At 35.5% G+C, this 21,337-nt stretch overlaps 1 protein-coding gene across 1 annotated transcript; it reads left to right on the top strand.

The window, feature by feature from the left end:
* The first annotated feature begins 14,329 nt into the window (after positions 1 to 14,329).
* Positions 14,330 to 14,929, top strand: LOC114411225. The gene is made up of 3 exons (XM_028374973.1): positions 14,330 to 14,494; positions 14,600 to 14,661; positions 14,773 to 14,929. The coding sequence occupies exons 1-3, from the start codon at positions 14,330 to 14,332 to the stop codon at positions 14,927 to 14,929; spliced, it is 384 nt and encodes a 127-aa protein (XP_028230774.1).
* Positions 14,930 to 21,337: the final 6,408 nt, after the last annotated feature.

Below are 21,337 nucleotides of genomic sequence, written 5' to 3'. Positions count from 1 at the left end.
TACCTATAGACGAAAGTCAAACTTAGTAAGACGTGTACCTGTGTTCCTTGAAGATATGCTTAGTTACCACCTAAGTGCAAGAATGAGAATCTTATAAGTGTAGTACCCATAGAAACTTGTAACCGTAGTTCGTGGGAAATATCTAGTGTAGAGTTGTTGGAGAACATAGTGTAGTTGGAAAAGTTATGAAGTATAGTTAAGAGGTTTAATGTGGAACCTTAAGAAGAGAGTAAGGTAGTTAGTAAGACATTAATTGTTAAGCATAGAAGGATTCAAGAGTGAGTGTTCTTGCGTAAGGTAGGTGACCTAAAAGATTATTGATGATAGTTGTATGATTAGCAAGATAAATATTAGTTCTTTTTACCTTAATATGGAAAAAGTTTGTGGATGCTTTAAGAAATACCTTAGTACCTATTGTGACCTCTATGTGTACCTGGTCATGTCATAATATGATTGATGTCCATGTGTGTTCGTGGAATGTGTGACAGGATCTCTCACCCTGAGTTAGCTCTTGTTGTGGTTTTGATGATTAGTGTTTAGTATGTTTCCAGTTAAGTTGAATTATGATGTGCATTATAAGGTTGTTATAGACCCTTGGGCATCATGTTCCGAGCTAAGAGTTTTGTTATGCATTTTAGTTAGATGAAGATGACCCATAGAGTATGCTACGTCTAGGTGAAAGATAACTACAAATCCTTCTAGGGCAGAAGTTGTTTTAAGATGAGAGGAAACCTAAGATTAAGATGAAATGCTCTTAACTAGTAGTCGAACCAAAAGGTTATTTTAGGACTCATTGGATTAACCTTAATGCTTGTTGGAGATGACTCAAGTAAGTTTAAGTTTTTGAGTGAGATCCTTGTAAGGAGTAAGCCATAAGTTCATAGAGAAGTCGACCACTGTAAACTGTTGAGTGTTATCTTAGCCGCGTAGGTCCTTATTGGAGTAGTAAAATATTTGAAATAATTTTTAAGTTTAGAGGAGTGCTTGTAGGAGGACAAATAGCGATAAATGTTTCTTGACAACTTAAGACTTATGAAAAGATTTATCCTATATGTGAGTTAGAATAGGTAACCATGGGGTTCACCATAATATTTTGGGAGACATTATCGTTAGTTTGATACATTGTGAGGATCTTTGGAGTTGAATCCGAGATAAAAGAGATGGGTAAAATTCTCAAGAATCTTGTTGTGAGTTTAGTTTTAAACGTTAGAACTAGCTTAATAGTTAGAGCTTGAATAGGAAACCGATGATATGACTAGTGTCCTAGTTATAGAGTTAGATATTGTAAACAACAATCGAAACCTCAAGTTCAAGTGCAAAGTTATAGGGTGACATGAGTATATATGTGTGAAGATTACCTTAAGGTGAACAAACTTACAAAAGTAGGGAGTAATCTGTATTGCTTATCTAATTAGCACCCAGTTAGTATCAGGTAGGCAACCTTAGAGTTGAATCGTTACAATTCTTGGACCTAAGTGAGAGTTATGAGTCAAGTATACTTAAGTAAGGAAGATCGTGCTCAGGGAAGCGGGATAGATTTGAGGGTAGTTAAAAGAGTCGGAACTCGTTATTTTTTTGAAACATCCGATGTTTGAAAAAGAGTCGACCATGTGATCAGTCGTGTCTTCTTGTGTTTGTTTGTTCATTTCAAATTGTCATTAGCATCTCCTATGATATTATTATACTCCAAATAGTATGTCATTCACATTCTATTATCGTTGAGATGTTACTCTTGCGATACAACATAACTCATGAAAAGCTATCATTGAGGGAACGAGGATCACCAGATTTATCGTCAAGTGTAGAAAACTCTTATGATCGAAGTCACTGATAAGTGTTTCAACAGAGCACACAACTTGATATTGAAAACTATATGTGTAATATCTTTTTCTCGATCTTTCGGCAAAATTTCGAGGACGAAACTTCTTTTAAGAGGGGTGGAGTCGTACCATCCCAATTTTTGTAATCTAGATTAAAAAGGATTGTTATTTATAAATAAATAGAGTTTTAGAAAAATGATGAGATTTTATAAATAAATAAATAAGGAGATATAATTATTAATTAAAATAATGATTTGAGAGAAAATAAAAAGGGTATTTCATTTATTTGTTTGATAGAAAATAAAATAGAGTTTGTTTTCATAAAATAAATAAATAAATAAATATAGAGCAAATAATAGGCTGAATACCCTAGGTATAAATATTTATGTTAAGTCGGGTGCCTCTTTTTGGCCTCATTTTCGTTTTTCCCTTTCTCCTCTCAAAACCCTTTCTTTTTCCCGCAGCCCACCAAACCTGTCTCAGAAAAATGACGATCTCGGACTCGTTTACCGTTGGATCGTCGTGAAATTTGAGTACCATGTTAACAAACCAATTTCTAACATTTTCATCGTTGGGAATTTCAAAATCATATCTGAGCTTAGAGGAAAACCCTTCGGATTGTAGCATTTTAATTTTCCGCAGAAACCCAAAATTGTCTCGGTAAAACTACAATCTCGGTTTCGTTAACCGTTGGATTTTCATTAAATTTAGATACTTTGTTTGAAATTCAATTGCGCACACTTCCACCGTTGGGATTTTCGAGATAATATTTGTGGAGCGAGAAAAAGGAATGGCATGAAGACAGTATAAGTGGAAGTTTCAATCTCTTTTTCGTCTCTCTGACGTTTGGGAATTCTATCGAAGCAGTCGGAGGAATAACTGAAGGAATCTCAGGGAACTGCTAGAGATGTTACTATCGCTGGTTGAAGACACGTGAGTCCGCTCAAAGGTAAGGGATGAGTTTATCGCAATTGGGGGTTAGAATGAACATGTGTAGGGATCCTTAGAGAACTAAATTTGGGTTTATTTTGGGATGCTTATTGAATTATAATTTTTCTTTATGATTATGAATACAATATTATTGTGTTCTATGTACCAATTGATTTCCTGATGAGAATTGATTGATAAACTTGAGTGCTCTTGATGTCTTTGTGTTAACCCATGATTTTGATTAATTGATTTTGATACAATTGTGAGGAACTATTTCAGAGGTTTTACATTCCATGTTGTGATAAAATCTTTTGTATAAATTGTTATGTTAAGGTTATGAAATGATGATTCAAACTGTGAGTATGTGATAAATTGAACATGTGACGGATGATGAAATACATGTGTATTGAGATGAGATTATGTATATTGAGTTGTGAACTATGAACTGTGCAATCACACAATTGTAAGGCCCTTTAAGGGCGACGAGTATTGTGATGGGATCTACTGTGGGAACCCGACGAGTTAAAATGATTTTGAAAACAATTGAGTATATGTGTGTATTGCATAGTTCATAGGTAAAGTGTATATGATTCATGAGGTGTGATAACATGTTAAATTGAGATTATACCATTGTGATTGGGATTAAGTGTATGTGATAAATTGAGTATGTATATGATTGAGATATATATGTGCATTGAGTTGTGAACTATGAATTGTACAATCGCACGATCATAAGTCCCTTCAAGGGCGACGAGTTAATGCTAAGTCCCTTTTAGGGCGACGAGTTGATGTTAAGTCCCTTTTAGGGCGACGAGTTGATGCTAAGTCTCTTTTTGGGCAACAAGTTAATGTTAAGTCCCTTTAAGGGTGACGAGTTAATGATAAGACCCTTAAAGGGCGACGAGTTAAAATTATTTTGAGAACAATTGAGGAGTCGTGTGTTTTGTACAGTTCATAGATAGAGTCTGTGTGCTAAAATGTTTTCTGGGTTGGACCTGAATCAGGAGGGAGAGGCCCTGACGGACTCTTCGGAGTGTAGGCCTTGGGGGTCACACGGTTTGAGTGCTCCTTTAAGCCTATGTTGATCCCATATTGTTGGAGCATTCTCGCAAAACACTGTGACCCTGACTGGTCTCCCTATGATATTACCTAGTGAGAGTGACTTGACTTACTATTGTGTGGTTTGTCTTGTCATCTACTCCTAGGCACCTGACGAGGTTTTTCACTGACATGGTACCACATTGCATATAGGCTTGAGTCTTAGCATAACTGTCGCATACGCTTGCTAATTGTTTATTATGAAATTGATGTGTTATTATGTCTTGATTGGAGTGTGTGATTCCTGTGTATAGTGATTGATGATTGAAAGGTGTGATTGATGGATGAAAAGTGTGATTGATGAATGACAAAGTGATGAAATAATGTGAGATATGCTAAGTAAATTGTATTTGGCTACTATATATTGTGTTGTTTCTCTCTAGTAGTTAGAAATGTGATAACTCACTCCCGGTTTGTTGTTTGTGTTTGAATCCTGTGATGATCTTGAACTTTGTGTTCGGGGGAGCAGATGAATAGGTGGATGACTATGAAGAACATCATGCTAGAGGACACGGGAACACCATGCTCTGATAGGATGTGACATTAGAATATAGGTTTTATATTAATTGTATGAGACTTAGATGACCTTCTTTGAGTCGAGATGACTTTATTATTTATTTGGACAAGTTTGAATATGATGTAGAAGAAAGTGAATGTGAGCCTTTTACCCATTTGAAAAGCTTGTATTTAAAAATGTTTTAAAAATACTTTTAATTAATATTTAAATTTTTATTCCTTTATTAATATATATGTGAGGGGTAGAGGGTGTCACAAGGAAGACCAACGCGTTTTCTACTTGTTTTTACACATCATTTCTCTCGCGTGATTTTGCTTTTTGCGTAGATAGTTTACATACCTGTTCATATTCACACTTAGATTTTGACACCAGACACCTATTCATTAAAAAAGCTTACTAAGTAATATAAGTTCCCCGAGAGTTCGATACTCGGTTCTTACCGTTTTATACTACTTGTGTGATCCGGTGCACTTGTCGGAAGCGAACACTGTGGAAATGTCATAAATGCCCATGTTTATACCAAGTGTCAACAACATAGGATGTCCATTTTAGACTTTTCGACGGACTATTCTTTTGTTGTAGATGTTTTGTTTTTAACATTTTGGAAAGTACTTTTCATACTACTATTTTTTGTTATGGAAAACACTTTTCAAAATGTTAAGAAATAAAATTGTGTTCCAAAATGTTCTTTCCAGAAACATTTGAAAAAACATTCAACCAAAATAATAGAGCCATTAAAAATCCTATTTAAAGGAAATATTGTACAATAGTGAAGTAATTGAAATGAAAAAAAAACATATAATTGATATCGATCCTTCAATCTAAATGACTCTAAGAGGCGCTTTACTGCAACAACTTGGACAAATTTAAGATCTAATCGTATGCTGTTTTATATATAAAATGAGAGACATTAATGATGTTGTGTGAGTGGAAAAAATAAAATAAGTAATGAAAGTAGTTGAGAAGATAAATATATTACATTAGTGTTTGAAAGATGGAAAAATCCTAATGCTAGAGTAGGGAATTGAACAAGAGAGAACTAAAGGAAAACTTTAGCAAGAGATTGAAGGGGGGGGGGGGGGGGGATGAAGGGAGTGAAAAAGAGGGGGATGTGTTGTTACCATGAAAGAGGGAGTGTGCCAAGGAGTGAAGAAGGTTTGAAAAGAAATAAAATCATGTAAGTAATTTGATTAAGAGAAGTGTACTTAGCAAAGAAGGGGAGGGTAATGTTAGTGGGAGGTATAATAGGTGTCCATTTTCATAATGGTGTTCAAATCCTTTTGATGTCTAAATTTTCATTTGTGTAAAGACATTTGAGATTGTTTGATGATTTCTGTATACGAGATAGAGTATCTCTTGTATTTTTTAAAATAATATATATGTTTTTTGGATATAATAAAAAAAAGTAGGAAAGTTAAATGGTGGGTGGTTGGGGGTAGACGCATAGAAGATGACCATATAAATTGAAATTGGAATGATAAGGAGGAAGAATTTGTCAGAAGGATACAATGCACCATAGAATGCGTAGAGATAATGCATACAGATGATTGCAGGTTTGCACATTGTCTATTTGCTTCTTTAGTCTTTATTCTGTAATAAATAAACAATTAAAAATCTCATCTTAATGGATGTGTCGGGACCGTAGTGGAATATCTCACATGGGAAGAATTCCCAATAGATGTGACTTGTCCATATCTCTCACCCTTTTTTATTTTTATTATATATATATATATATATATATATATATATATATATATATATATATATATATATATATATATATATATATATATTTGATCATGGCGAGGATTAAAAACAATGATTTTTTTTATTAAGAGGCATGATCCTTCAGACATGAACACATAAATTATTCGACCTTGCTGTAGGAGGCAACCTAATCCCACCCTCCTAGGCCCCTTCTCTTCTAAGAGACCAGCCAAAGTAGTATGGGTTTAGCTGGTGCAAATAAATGCCTGTGTTTTTCGTTAGCAAAAACATTCCTAATTTATGTCAAAATACTAATTTGACTTTTCTGCTGAATATTACACACGAATCACGAGACTACGGATTCAATTTATTAGAAGCAAATCAAACTTACCATGTGGATATATAATAATTAATGAGTTTATCTTGAACAAGTCCGTACCACGACGACCAAATATTTTGTGGGGATCAAAATAAATTTTTACATGATCGATTGTATTAAAATGTGAGACAATTTGACAATATTGTTCTACTTATAAAGAAATTAAAAAGGGAAATCAGAGTTCTGACCCGTGTTCAATTTTAAAATGGTGTTATATATACACGAAAGAGCTTCAAACCAATTTCTATTTCAAAATAACAAATGTAATAAAATAAACGGTTGAATATCTTTTTGGTTTGAAAATATCATGATTTTTAGATTTTGCTGACATCACTTATTTTCTTCCTAAAAGAGTTAATTAAATATGTTCTTATTCCTTTTTTTTTAAACATTCATTTTTAGTCGTTAAACATAATTTTTTACCACTTTTTGTTTTCATATTTTTTCTTTTAATATTTTTAGTTCATATTGTCTAGTATTAAGTGATAGTATAGTCACATTTATTGTCACATGATTTATCAGGTCTTCAATCAGTTTTGATGTGAAAATTATGAGTAATTTTTTTTATATAAATTGTGTTTTTAATTATTCATCTTTTTAGATTAGTTTATGAGAAATTAAAAACTTAAATATTTTTTTATTCATAATAAATGATTGATTTATTTTAGTCCCTAATAATTTTTCTTTTGTTGAAATTCTAATATATTAGAAATTTTATCTTGAGTCTTTGCTTTAAGTTAAGTGATGATATGTTAATTAAAAATTTTATAATCAAATTTGTGACAACTCAAAAACTATAAATATTCATTTAAATTAAATTAAAATTGTTAACAATTTAAAAATTTCCATAATTAATTAAAGTAAAAAAAAAAAGAAGACAAATCTAAGTTTTGTCTTTTCTTTCATTTCTCATTTCAGTTTCCATTCCAGATTCAACACAAATTCTTTCTTGACCTTTTGCAAAAGAACAATTAAAACATCAATTTACAAGAATCAAATAAAGCATAAACAGCTATCTCCTCCCTATATGCATCAAAATTTTTCAAGTCCACCTCCCACTCAATTGACTGCATCAACAACTATCTTCTCCATACACACCACCTTCTTCGTTGGCAACATCGTAGGTTGTACCTGCATTAGAAAAGCAAAAGGAAAAATTTATTGCATCATAACGGATGAAACATACCTTCTTCTTCAACGTCGACGAGCAAAGGTGCATTAGAGTTGTCTCCCCCAAATCAGATTCATGTTGTGTTCTTCGACAATGAATAACACATGATGCTAGATCCAATTTCAACCCTTACGATCAATTTTGAACCCAAACTTTGAATAATTAAAATGCTCTTATATATTGAAACTGAAAAATAAAAAAATTGAAAACTGCACATGCAAATTGAATTGAAAAGGAAACAAAATCGAAAGAGGAATGGAATTCAGAGTATAAGCAAATTGTTCTTCACTATCACCAACAAAATCACCACCACCCCTAAAATTGCAATTGCCCCAATCACAACCCCACTCAAAACCTTCCCTATCAACCCCTTTCCTCGCATATCACTCTCTCGGAACCTAGATCCCCTTCTCGAAACCAAGATCTTGAAACACGTCACTCCCATGTCACCCCTGATAAGTGTCATTTTCACTTATAAATTGTCATTTATCTCATTTTTCTCTCACTTTTAATACTTATTTGACCTTAAGTTTGTTAATAATAGGAACTTTAGTCTAGAATATTGCCTTTTACTTGTTAAATAAATTTTCATTAGATTTGGTCTTGTTTTGTAGGAAAAAAATTAAAGAAAAGAAGTGAACAATTGACGAGTTTTGGGAGTTGCGCTTAGCACAGATGGAATCATGCACTAGACAGCAGAAAGTTTTCTAAGAGAAGATTTGGTTTCAACATCTTTGTCGCGTAGCACGAAAAACATTCACACTTACCTAAAGTTCCTGAAGACTATTTTCAAAGACCAAGTTTAGCCTAGATTCATTTTGTGCTTAGCTCAGAAGCCCTGGAAATTAAATAAGTTGTTTAAGAACTGCACTTAGCGCACCACCTATGAACTGACACTTATAAAAGGGAATTTTGTGTGCTCTTTCAGCATACTTCACTACACTTTATTTCATGTAATCCAAGGACAATTCTCTCTCTCAAATAAAGGGTGAAAAGGATCTTCAGAGCATTCTCATGGCTTTTCTATCTTCCTTCTTCCAATCTCGATGGTTTTTCTTCATTTTAGAGGTTATGAGTAGCTAGTTTCTTAGTTGTTGGGGTTAGGTCTAGTGAAACCCACTCATGGATTTCTTGTAAAACCTTAACTCTGCTATCATTTTAATATACTACCTCTTTGTTTCTATGCTTAATTCTTGTTTATGGCTATCATCCATTTACATGCTTTGTGAGTTGATTTATGATTGGAAAACACATTTTGATTCTAGATTTAAAATGGGGAACTCAATATATCTAGATTAGGAGTGGATCTTGATTTTTTTGTCTTATCATCTTAATCCTCGTGCTTAATGCAAATTTCCTCATTAATGCTCTTTAGAAATTAGGGATTTGATGAGAAAACTTGATCTCAATCTACATAAGGAATTAGGGTTTGGGAATTGTATGCGAATTTTGGTATGTTGAGATGAGTACATGGTTTTGTGTTGACATTACATGAAATTGGTGTTTTCATGAAATTCAACCCCAACAACATCATCCATTACATCACATTTCACCATTTCTACTGCACCCCACGTGTTAGATAAAAAGTCTAAATACATTTACTTCAATATTTTCTGCTTTCAATCTTAGGTTTAATTATATTTTATTATTAGTGTTAGCTCTCAAATGAATTTATAATTGTCCTTAAACCTTTGTTAGCAAAATGTGTCAAATGTACTTAATATTATGCAAGTCCTTGTGAATATGATATCTAAATATTCATCGATACTTGCACGATTTGGTTCACTTGTCAAATATTGTGAACAACCTGTGTCCCCATGGTAACAACCTTTAGAATAATGACTAGAACCTATATGCATGTTCAGAGCGGAAAGCCAATAACATCGACAACAAGGTGACGAAGTGGAAATTATAGAGGTAGAGGATGTTAAGGAATGACTTGTTGGAGGAATGCCTTGATGGACCATTACACAATAGAGTGATGAGGATTAAGTTTCTAGGGTCTAGAAGCTTAAGGGTCATGCTTAAGTGTGGTTTGTGTTGTTGTTGGTGGGGATGGTCTAGAGAGTGTGTTGGAAACAACCACTTGAAGACTTTATCCATTGGTCCATTGTGATAGGATTCAAATTAGTTGCTTTAATTCCAGAATTTACAATTCAATTTTATTTTTTTTCCTTTTTATTTTAATTAATTCTAGTGGTTTTGAAACCTCCAGAAATTGTTAAATTTTTAAAATGAATACTAGCGATTTTTAAGCTATTGAAAATCACATTTTTAAATTTTTTAATTGACACGTCATCACTTAACTATTGGTAGGAATCTAAAACAAAATTTTTAATATATTAGGAACCTAAAAAAAAATTGTCATTTATTAAGGACCAAAAACATACTTAAGCCAAGGGATAGATAGGGAAAATTTCAAAATGGGGCACCATTGGCCTATTACTACACAAGACTTAGAAAATTTCAAACTTCTTCCTCATGCACAACCTATTCTTCCAACTCTTGATCAACTTCATAAGTCTTGACTGACCTAGTAGTACCATTTATCGTAGGTTTATAGGGTACCTTAGAATGATCTAGAGTATGGAGCAGAAGATGGAACATCAAAGGCACCAGAGGGATCTCGACCATAGACTTCAATTCCCCCTAGTAAACATCCTTATTAATGTCAAAGCGAGAGGTGTCAACAAGACCAAATAACTTAGCCTAATGAATTTCGTTTTCAAAACTCACTCATTTTAGCAAACTCATTTTTTGATCACCCTGTGTTTCTTGATCACACTCATTTTTGCCAACTCAACAAGCTTCTCAACCTTCACCTTAGCCACCCTTTCGAAATTTCTAGCCTGCTCCACATCATTTAGAACCTTATTTAATTTTTCTAGCTCCTTCTCTAACAAGCCCACCGAGTTTTTCGCCTTCTTTACCTTAGCCTCCCATCCTAACTCTTTATTCTCAAAAAGTTGAACTTGAGATTTTAGAGTGTTCACTTCAGTAGTCAACTTAGTATTAGAATTGATGGTACTCTGAAGGTCCTCGACAAACTCAACTACTTTCTTCTTCAAACTCTCCACCTCTTCGACTTGTGAAGGGACTTAGGAATGTTCTATAACCCAATGCTGAATAATCATCAAAAAGTGAGTCTGCATGTCAACAAACGTCTCCGAACCTAAAAGAATACCAGTATAAGCAATGATTTCCTTGTTGGCCGAGGAAGTAGCAAAACCCAATGCAACAACAATGTTGATTGTTGGATGATAGAGATAGGGTGAAAGAAAACGTTGGTCGCCTGGTACAATACTCTTGTCTTTTGTATAGGTCATCCAATCTTCTATAATTAGGTGGAGCGTCTAGTCACATAGAAGGGAGTGTTCAGTCTGGTGATTCATTAACATGGGTTGTGTTGTAACTGTAATTGTATTTTGTTTTTCTATTGTAATTGTTTTTGTTTTCATTATAAATTTTGTTGTCCACAATAAACTTAACAATTTTGCACAATATTTTTTTTCTTCTTTTATCATCTGTGCTTCCCTATCTGAATAGAATTTCTCGAATCTTCCCAACAAATAGGTATCAGAGCTTCGGTTAGAGAACATTTTCGCATCAGTGTTGTGGTAGATCAAGTCATCAATGATAAACCATTTTGTTTGTTATCTGTTCATGCTGCGTCTTCAAGATTTTATCAATAAGATGGTCAACACAATCAAGATTGAGAAATTCACATGGAAGAATCGCTTCAACCTTTGGCACATCAAGATGCAAGCCTTGTTGAAAAAACAAGGCATTTGGGCTCATTTATCTAGTTAATCATCAAAGATTGATAAGTTATTGTTTGAGTTACAAGAGGAAAAGGCATATTCGCTAATTTTCTTATCTAAGTTTGATGATGTTCTTTATGAAGTTTCTAAAGAACCAACTACTATTGGGCTTTGTCTCAAATTGGAGAAACTCTTTATGACGAAATCCATCTGCAACAAGTTGCTTTTGAAATGACATTTGTTTGGCCTTCAAATGAGGGAAGTTATGCCACTGATGGAACATCTTGATGAGCTAAACTTTGTTCTGATGGAGCTATGTGACATTAATGTCAAGATGGAAGATGAAGATCTGATAATGATTCAATGAGCCTCTCTTCCTCCCTCCTATTAGAATTTTATGAGTTATCTTAGTGTAGGAAAAGACTTCATTACACTTGAAGAAGTCAAGTCCGGTCTCTATTTTCTAGAGAGCTTCAACTAAAGGCATCTAAGAATGGTGATGAAGCCTCTAGGTCCTGATTATTAGTGACTAATTCTGCTAAAGGACAGAAGAAGAAGAAAGAAAAAGGTGGCAAGAAGAGCAAAGTTGATCCTAAGGACATCTATAATTACTACAAATAACCAAGTCACTAGAAGCGAGATTGTCCAACAAAAGTAAAGAAATATTTGTTAATGCTCTTGTTTAGAATGGCCCCTCATCAAAAAGTGATTTGGTTCTGGTTGTTGGTGACAACTATAGCAACATTCTAAACAATGGGTATTGGACTCAAGTTGTTCTTACCATATGTGTCGACACAGGCATTGGTTTATGACATGTGAGAAGAAGTCTGGTGGTAACGTCCTCATGGGTAACGAAGCTCCTTGTATGTTTATCGGTATGGGTTCTATACAAATCAGAATGCATGATGGTGTTGTTAGAAAATTGATTGAAGTTTATCACATTCCAGAGCTTAAGAAAAATCTTGTCTCTATGGGTGCCATGGATTCAAAAGATTTTTCTTGCAGGGTTGAAAGTGGAGTTATATAGATTAGAGGGAAAATGAAATTTTTGGTAATGCAGGGAACCAAGCAAAGAAATTTGTGGATGCTTCAAGGGTCCACTTTGACAAGCTTTGTCTCTACTGTTTCATAATTTGGAAGCCATGCGTCCAATAGCTTGTCTGATAATTCTCTGTGGCATCTCCATCGGGGCCACATAAGTGAAAAAGGTTTGAATAAGGTCTGAATATTCTAACCAAGCAAGGCTTACCTGGAAATCACAATGTGGAACCTCTTCAGTTTTGTGAGCACTATGTCTTTAGGAAACAACATCAGACAAAGTTTCCAAAGGTTATGCACATAACAAAGACCATGTTGGACTATGTTCATTTTGACCACTGGGGGCCTTCAAGAGTTCAATCGTTGGGAGGGGCAAGGTATTTTCTCTCCATCACTGATGATTACTCTAGGATGACATGGGTATTCATGAAGAAGAAAAAATCTAAAGCTTTCAATTTTTTCAAGCCATTGAAAATTCTTATGAAGAATGAGACAAGAAAGACAATAAAGTATCTTAGGATTGACAATGGCCTGGAATCTTGTTCTACTTAATTCAATGAATTTTGTAGAGATGAAGGCATAACAAGGTAGAGTATTGTATGCCATACTCCACAACAAAATGGAGTAACTGAAAGAATGAATCGGACCTTATTGGAAAGGGCCAGATGCATGCTATCCAATTCAAGATTGAATAGGAGTTTCTGGGCTGAGGTAGTCAGCATAATATGCTATCTTGTGAATCGTTCACCATCCACTCCCATAGACTTCAAGGCCCCTATTGAGGTATGGTCTAACAAACCAACTAAATACTCAATGTTGAAGCTATTTGGATGTTTGGTATACTATCACATAAGTGAAGGTAAGTTGAAGCCCAAAGCCAAGAAGAAATTCTTTATGGGTTATGGAGATGTCAAAGGATTTTGAGTCTAGTCTCCATCTGAAAGAAATGTCATTCTAAGTAAAGATGTCATTTTTTACGAGTTCTTTATGCTATATTCTAAATCTGATGAAGATTTGTGCAAGGCTAATGATGTCACTAAGTAGGTGGAGTTTGAGAGCTCCATAATCAAAAACATTAGTGATCAGAAGCAGTTCAAAGCACCTAATGAAATTGATCAAGATCTTCAAATGCACCCTCAATAGCATAATTCAACACCAATTAAGGGGACTAATTGGACGAGTAAAAACCATCTGAAGTAGCCCATTCACAACACCTAGAAAGTCACAAAGGCAAATCAAAGCTCCTAGAAGATATGGCATTGATATAGTGTCTTATGCACTACAGGTAGCAGAAGAAATCGATTCATTTGAGCGAACCACTTATCAGAAAGCAATTTCCTATTTTAAAGTTGAGGAGCGGATGATGACTACGAATGAAAAGATGAAATCCCTTTAGAAGAACCAGAGTTAGGATTTAGTTAAGCTACCTAAAGTTAGACAAGTAGTAGGGTGCAAATGGATCTTCAAAAAGAAATTTGGATCATTCATTGAAGAAGTCATCCATTATAAATCACGTCTGGTAGCCAAGGGTTACAGTCAGAATGAAGGAGTGGACTACAACATGATATTCTTTGCAGTAGTTTGACTCATCTCCATATGTGTTTTGTTGGCCTTAGTGGCAACTCTGGACATGGAGTTAGAGCAACTCGATGTCAAAATTACCTTTCTCCCTAGAAGATTGAAGAAAGACATTTTGATGCAACAACCTGAAGGTTTTAAGGTGGTAGGAAAGAAAAATTTTGTCTGTAGATTGAAAAGGTCTCTTTATGGGTTAAAACAACCATCAAGGTAATGGTTCAAGAGATTCAATGAGTTCATTGTCTCTCATGAGTACATCAAAAGTCCTTATGACTCATGTGTTTATCATAGGAAGGTGAAGGATGTTCCTAAATCTATCTACTACTCTATATGGATGACATGTTCATAGCATCTCAAAATTTGTTGGCAATTCAGAAGATGAAGTCACAACCTAGAAGTGAATTTGAGATGAAGGACATAAGAGCTATTGAAAAGATTTTGGGCATTGAGATTAAGAGGGATCAAGTCCAAAAGAAGCTCTTTCTGTGTCAGAAGGTATATATTCAAAAAGTGTTGAATCATTTTAGGATGACATCAGCAAAACCAGTATGTACTCCTCTGACAACGTCCATTTGTCTACCTGAACTCAATACTGCTCAGTTAACATCAAAGAAGGAATACATGTCTCATGTTCCTTATGCAAGTGTTGTAGGTAGTCTCATGTATGTTATAGTATGCACCAGACCAGACCTAACACAAGCAGTTAGTGTAATGAGTAAGTATATAGGTAATCCTGGAAAGGAACATTAGTAAGCTGTGAAGCGTATACTCAGGTGCCTTAAGGGTACAACTGATATTGGACTTGTCTACCATAGAGACATGTCATGTGCTCTCGTTGGTTACTCAAATTCTGACTATACTACATATTTGGATGTAAGGAGATCTGTGATTGCATACACATTCACAATTGGAAATTCTCTTGTTAGTTAGAAGGCAATAATTCATCCAACAATGGCTTTATCCACTATAGAGCTAGAGTACGTGGCTCTAACATAAGCATCAAAGGAAAGATCTGGCTGAAGGGTTTGATTTGAAATCTTGGGTTTCCACAGGAAAGTCTATAATTTTCTACAACACTCTTAGTGCAATCTGTTTAGCCAAGGATCAAGTCTATCATGAGAGGACTAAGCACATTGACATCATATAGCACTTCATCCATTTTGAGAAGAGGGTAGAAGTCCAAAAAGTTTATATGAGGGAGAATCTATTTGATATGTTCACAAAGCTTGTTCCTGGAAGCAAGTACATGCATTGTCTAGATCTACTTAACGAAGATTATTGGAAATGAAGTGAGTTACCTATAATTCAGAAATGTTAGTGAACCAATGTGGAGATTGTTGATTGTTGGACGATCGACGATAGAGATAAGGTGGACAACAACATTGGTCATCTTGTCTAGTACTCTTGTCTTCTATATAGGTCATCTAATCTTTTGTAATCTAATGGAATGTCTAGTCACGTAGAAGGGAGCGTCCAGTTTGGTTGTTCATTAACATAGGTTGTGTTGTAATTGTAACTATTTTTTATTTTTCTTTTGTAACCATTTTCGGTTAGACAGTTATATGTAGTCTCCTTTATAAGGAGCTTTGTATTATGGGTTTAGAGAGCTTGAGAGTGCTTTGAACCCTTTCATTGTAAATTCTATTATTTGCAATAAATTTAACAATTTTATGTGATATCTCTCTTCTCCTTCTATCATTTGTGCTTCCCAAATTGAATAGAATTTCTTGTATCTTCCCAACAAACAAGTTGAAGTTCCTATCGAATACCTCCCCACCAAGACAACTCAAAGAACCCCTTATATTGGTAGGAGTATGATGAGGAAAGAAGTTGGCATCCAGAGTCATTTGACATGCCTCTAATGATGTTGTTGAGAGGTTAGGGTGTTGTTAAGCTCGTGAAAGGGTTTGATAATCAAAGGGGTCATCCATAGTCATCATAATACCTGCAAAACCAAGTGAATTCCATAAAAATGACACTAAGGATGACATGTCATAAGAAAATAGTCGAGGACTAACCCTTTAAATCAACATGAAGATGTTGGGATTTATACAAAGGAAACTAGCTTTTTACTGGGAAAAGATTTGGGGAACCAATCTAGGACCCTTAAATTCTTTAGTTCCCTCTCGGTCAACATGGAGAGGGAAACTTCTTCATCGTACCTCCTTGATACCCACGTCTAGTAAAATTAAAACTTTTCCTTACTGTCATTTGTAAACATATGGTTTCTTCCATTGGCAACAACTAAGACCTTGAAGAATGAAGTCTTAAAATTTTTATATGAAGTAGCGTAAGGAGTAAGCATAGGAGCATTCATCCTACTCACCATGGACAACCACCCGACCTCACCCCAAGATGAGTACAACAACGATGCAAACAATAAAAAACCAAGGGTAGGCACATAATAACTAGAATAAAATTTAAAAGGTTTCAATAGTTCCCAACTGTTAGGGTATAACCGGGTTGGTGCTATGTTCAAAATCCTAAAGACCCCCTTTGTAAACTTGCCAAATAGGAGGGTGACGTGCAGGTTCCAAAATGATGTTTGATACACAGAAAAAAGGATTTTCTTGATGTCGAGCACCCATAAAAGCTTGATCTCATTTTCTTCGAGATTCAACGACGAAGACTTTATCCTCTTGGCTACCATACACTACTGTGTACTTAACAAATCAGTCTAATACCAACTCTTATCATAGTTTTGAGTAGTAACCCCATGCACCTTTTCGTATCCAAATGAATTTTGCTAGTCGACCATCAACATGATTGTTGGAGGATGCCTCGAATGAGCTTACTACCCTTTTGGCATTAATGACATCCTTGGCCTTTCCCTTTGCCATTTCCTCTTTTGGTATCCCCTCCTCTAGAACCTCCTCCTCATACAACTCTACTTCCAATGCCTCATCTTGGACTTCTTATTTATCTAAAACCAAGTGATAATCATGACTAGAAAACTCCTTGGTGTTTGAACTAGAATTGGATTCATCGATACCTTAGACCTTAGGTGATTGCATCCCTTGCTCCCTAGACTTCTCAGACTCCCCAAATCTTGAACCAGAATCCATAAACCATGTACTTAGAAAAGTGTTCAATCTCCAAATTCAAGTTGTAGATCATGAAAAAAGGGAGCTCAATATTCAAGTGCACAACTAACAAATACACACTGTAACACCCTGAAATATTACTAGTTATAAATCGATGTTTAATTGTATTTATCATGTTATTTGACTATCGAGACCTAGTGCAGAGGGAGTTGCACAAAGCGCGAATTGTCACACTAAGTGCGAAAAGTGGACTTCCGCTTAGCAAAATGAGCTCACTAAGCGAGATCTGCAGATTATAAATACGTTCTTCATCGTGAAAAACATGATTTTCACTCTCTCCTCCTCTCCAAACACCACCCAAACCCTAACACCTCCTTCTTCACCACCCATGACCACCGGTGGCCACCACGAGCCGTCGTTGCTTGTCGTCGAACCCCCACACTAAAAGGAACATTTTAATCGGAGCGGAATCCTCAGAATCCTCCTCAAGGATTCGGTGGAGAAAATTCCCCCAATCCTCTATTTCAAAGCTTTTCTGAGGTAATCTTGACTTCTAAGCCTTTCTCTTAGTTAGTTTGAGTTTCTCTTAGTGTCTGTTGTGTTTTGGGTACTGTAATAGGGTGTTTTTACACTTCCTTTGAAAAACCCTTGAGAATGAGACATTGTAAAAATTATCTTTTTATAACATTGATGTTATTTTCATGACCTTCACTGAACCCTAGTCACATTGGCGTGATCGGAATTTTAAAATGATGTCTTCTTTTAGTAGAATCCGAAACACCCTTCAGCCCTTTATGTTTTAACAGGGGTATTTGACTTCGGATGTTTTCATTAACCTTGTTTCTGAAATCTATACTAAATTTCCTTCAATTTGCTATATAGAACCTTGCTTTTGGACTGACGAATGTGAACGAGAGAGGTCTCTAAGCGACGCAAAGAGAAACTGACATAGAACTCACGATAGGTGAGGGGAGTTTATTATAATTTACGCCTTTTAATACCATAGATGGGGTTAGGGAACCTAACTATGGGGATGTATGTTTGTCCCTATTGTATGCTGGTTTTCAAGAAAACAATGTTTTTGACTAATGGGATGCGATATATCTATTATTGATGAATAACATTATTGTTTTTATTAGACTTGTGTTGTCTGAAGACCTGGGGAATGTTGTAACACCCTGATATATATATATATATATATATATATATATATATATATATAGTAATTATGTTTGATGTTTGATTATTTGTTGTGTTGTTTTTATCCGTAATTATTTTCAAGGAGGTTAATTTAGTTAATAAAAGGGTGTGGGTAGATAAGGATCTAGCTTCTCAAAGAAGCCTCTTGAGAAAGTTTCTCAAAGAAGCCATGAGGAAGCTTTTTGAGGAGGCCTCTTAATGAAGCTTCCTGAGGAAGCTACATAAGCTACCTTGGTAAAAACGCTGCCCAACCTTCGTTAACCGTTGGATCTTCTTGAAATTTGGTCTGCAGCTTCCAAAGACAATTGTCCATGATCTAACCGTTGGGATCTTTGAGAAGATGTCTGGAGTGTGTTCGAAGCTTCCGTTCTCGAGAGCATTTCTTATTTAAGCATTTTAGCCTTTGCTTTCGTGTAGCTTAGGAAAAACACCATTTCTTCTTCTTTCTTTCTTCCAAAGCCATTTCTAACGTCCCAAGCACTTTTTCCATCACCCACAGCCACCATTAGCCACCACAAACCATCGTTGTTCTCCATTGAAATCCCACACCGAGAATAACCCTTCAACCGAAGCGGAATCTTCCAACTTGGCTTGCGGTTTCGGTAGAGAATAAGCCTAATCTGACCTTTCATTTTCTTTTGAGGTAAACATGGTTCTACGCTTATTTCTTGTTAGTTTCATCTTGTCTTTGCATCCTTTCTGACTTTGGAACCGCCATTGCATGTCTTATGCTTCCTTTGAAAAACCTTAGAGAAAGAGACTTTGTAAACTTATGCTTTCATGAAATGCATGTTATTTTCGTAACCTACATTGAACCCCGGTCACATTGGCGTGGTCGGAATTTCCAAATGATGTTCCTTTGTAAAACCCGAAATGCTCTCAGCTCTTTCATGTAGTGATGTGGGTGTTTGACCCAGAGCACAATTACTAGCTTTGTTTTCTGAAATCCATACTAAGTCTCCTTCGTTTTGGCATGGTAGAGGCTTGCATGGAATCGACGAGCAAGGACGAAAAGGAATCTTCAAGTGACGCGACGTGGAATCCGCGGGGTAGCTCATGATAGGTGAGGGGAGTTTATTATAAAATTTACCGTTTTAACACCATAGCTAGGGTCAGGGAACCTAGCTATGAGGATATCTGCCTGTCCCTGTTGCATGCTGATTTTTCATCAAAGAAAATTATGTTTTAACTAATGGGATGTGATAAAATTGTTATTGATATGCATGCTGTTTTTTTTTCAGGAGAACCTATGTTTTTGACGAATGGAATGCGACATATATATATATATATATATATATATATATATATATATATATATATATATATATATATACATATATATATATATATATATATGTATATATGTGTGTGTGTGTGTGTGTGTGTGTGTGTGTGTGTGTGTGTGTGTGTGCGAAATGCGATTTGTTGTTGATATCCCTATTAAGGATTTTAATTGATATGTGATGATAATGATAATTATGATGATATTGATTTGAGATGACGTTGTTAATAAAGACCATGTCAACATGAATTGTTATTATTGATGAATATGTGAATATGAAATGAGGTTGTTGTTGTTGTTGATAACGTCATTGAGATGAGATGATATTTATGTTATGAATGACATGGAAATGGAATGATGATTGATGTTGGAAATGCATTGGCTTGTGCATGTTGTGTATGTTCATGGGGGGCACTGTGCACTGACCTTCCAGGGTCTTTGGCACTAGCTTTTGGCCACGTTCATATGTTGGATGTTGTGTATGTTCGTGGGGGGCACTGTGCACTGACCTTCCAGGGTCTTTGGCACTAGCTTTTGGCCACGATCATACGTCATATGGAGTGTATGTCATGGGGGGTAGAGTGCACTGACCTTGTCGGATGACCCAGACGTGGGTAACTAGCGTGGTTAGAGAATCTAAGCATTTCTAAAGGGATGCTTAGGCGCTTTAATTAGTCCATGTCTTTGGCACTTACTTTTGGCCATGATCATAGCTCATACGACACAGGAAATAGAGTAACTGTGGCCAAGTGTACTTTGTACTAAGGGGTTGTCACCTGGTAGGGAACACCTTTGGGCTCCCAGGCGGATCACTTATGGGAAGGGGGCTGTTACATGCACAACCGGGTGGTCTCGACAAACTCAGCACAGTTCCCTAAGTGAGAGTGTCGTGTGGACACGCTTATGCTATTTCCTGAGATTTGGTTGTTGTTGGTACGTACCACATTGCATCTGAGTGTTGAGTCAGGTGCATGCATCATTCTGTGCAATCTTGATTGGGTCCATGGATGGATGGTGAGTAATTGTTGGATGTGGATGATGAATATTTGTTGGATATGAGTGTTGAATAATGATTGTTGTGTATGCTTATCATGTTTGCTTATGTTGCTTGCTAATTGTGGTTATTTGGAATTGGTATTGGTTCTTTTTATAATGAACTCACCCTTGCAATTTTGTATCGTGTGGTTGATACCTGTGATGATCACGAACCTTGTTCGTGGGACCAGAATGACAGTGGTAGGGTGCAGGGAGTAAGATTCTGGTGAGGAGCCGCCGAGCCGACGTGATGACATTGGCGTTATTTTGGGAGAGAGTTGTGTTTTTTAATCAACTCCTCCATAGTTGGTTTTTAAGTTTTATTTAGTTGAGTTAAAGATGTAAAACTGGGATTTTAATTATATCTATGAACAAATTTAATTTTCATTATGTGTATGACGTGTACCGAATTACTGTTTCTATGTAATTATGCATATTCACTTAAGTAATGGCGTGTTGTTGGATGAATTTATGTTGTGACAAAATCACTTCTATTTTCCTAATAAAAAAATTAAGGAAGTTCTTTTTATAAAAAAAATTGAAATCATCGAATATTAGAGTGTGGATACCGTAGCGACGAGGCGGGTCATTACAAGTGTGAATCTCAAGCATGAACTATATATGTATATGCAGAGTGTGACTTATTAATGATATTTCTATTGATGACATTAATTGATATGAGGTGACGTTGATGTTTATGATAATATTGATATGAGATGATGTTGTATTATATAGTATTTAAGTTCATTTGTTCAGCTATACTTACCCATTCAAGTA

The sequence above is a fragment of the Glycine soja genome, chromosome 5 (assembly GCF_004193775.1).
Source record: "Glycine soja cultivar W05 chromosome 5, ASM419377v2, whole genome shotgun sequence".
NCBI lineage: Eukaryota > Viridiplantae > Streptophyta > Magnoliopsida > Fabales > Fabaceae > Glycine > Glycine soja.
The sequence above is the reverse complement of the archived record's forward strand: the minus strand, read 5'-3'. Positions and strand labels throughout refer to the sequence as shown.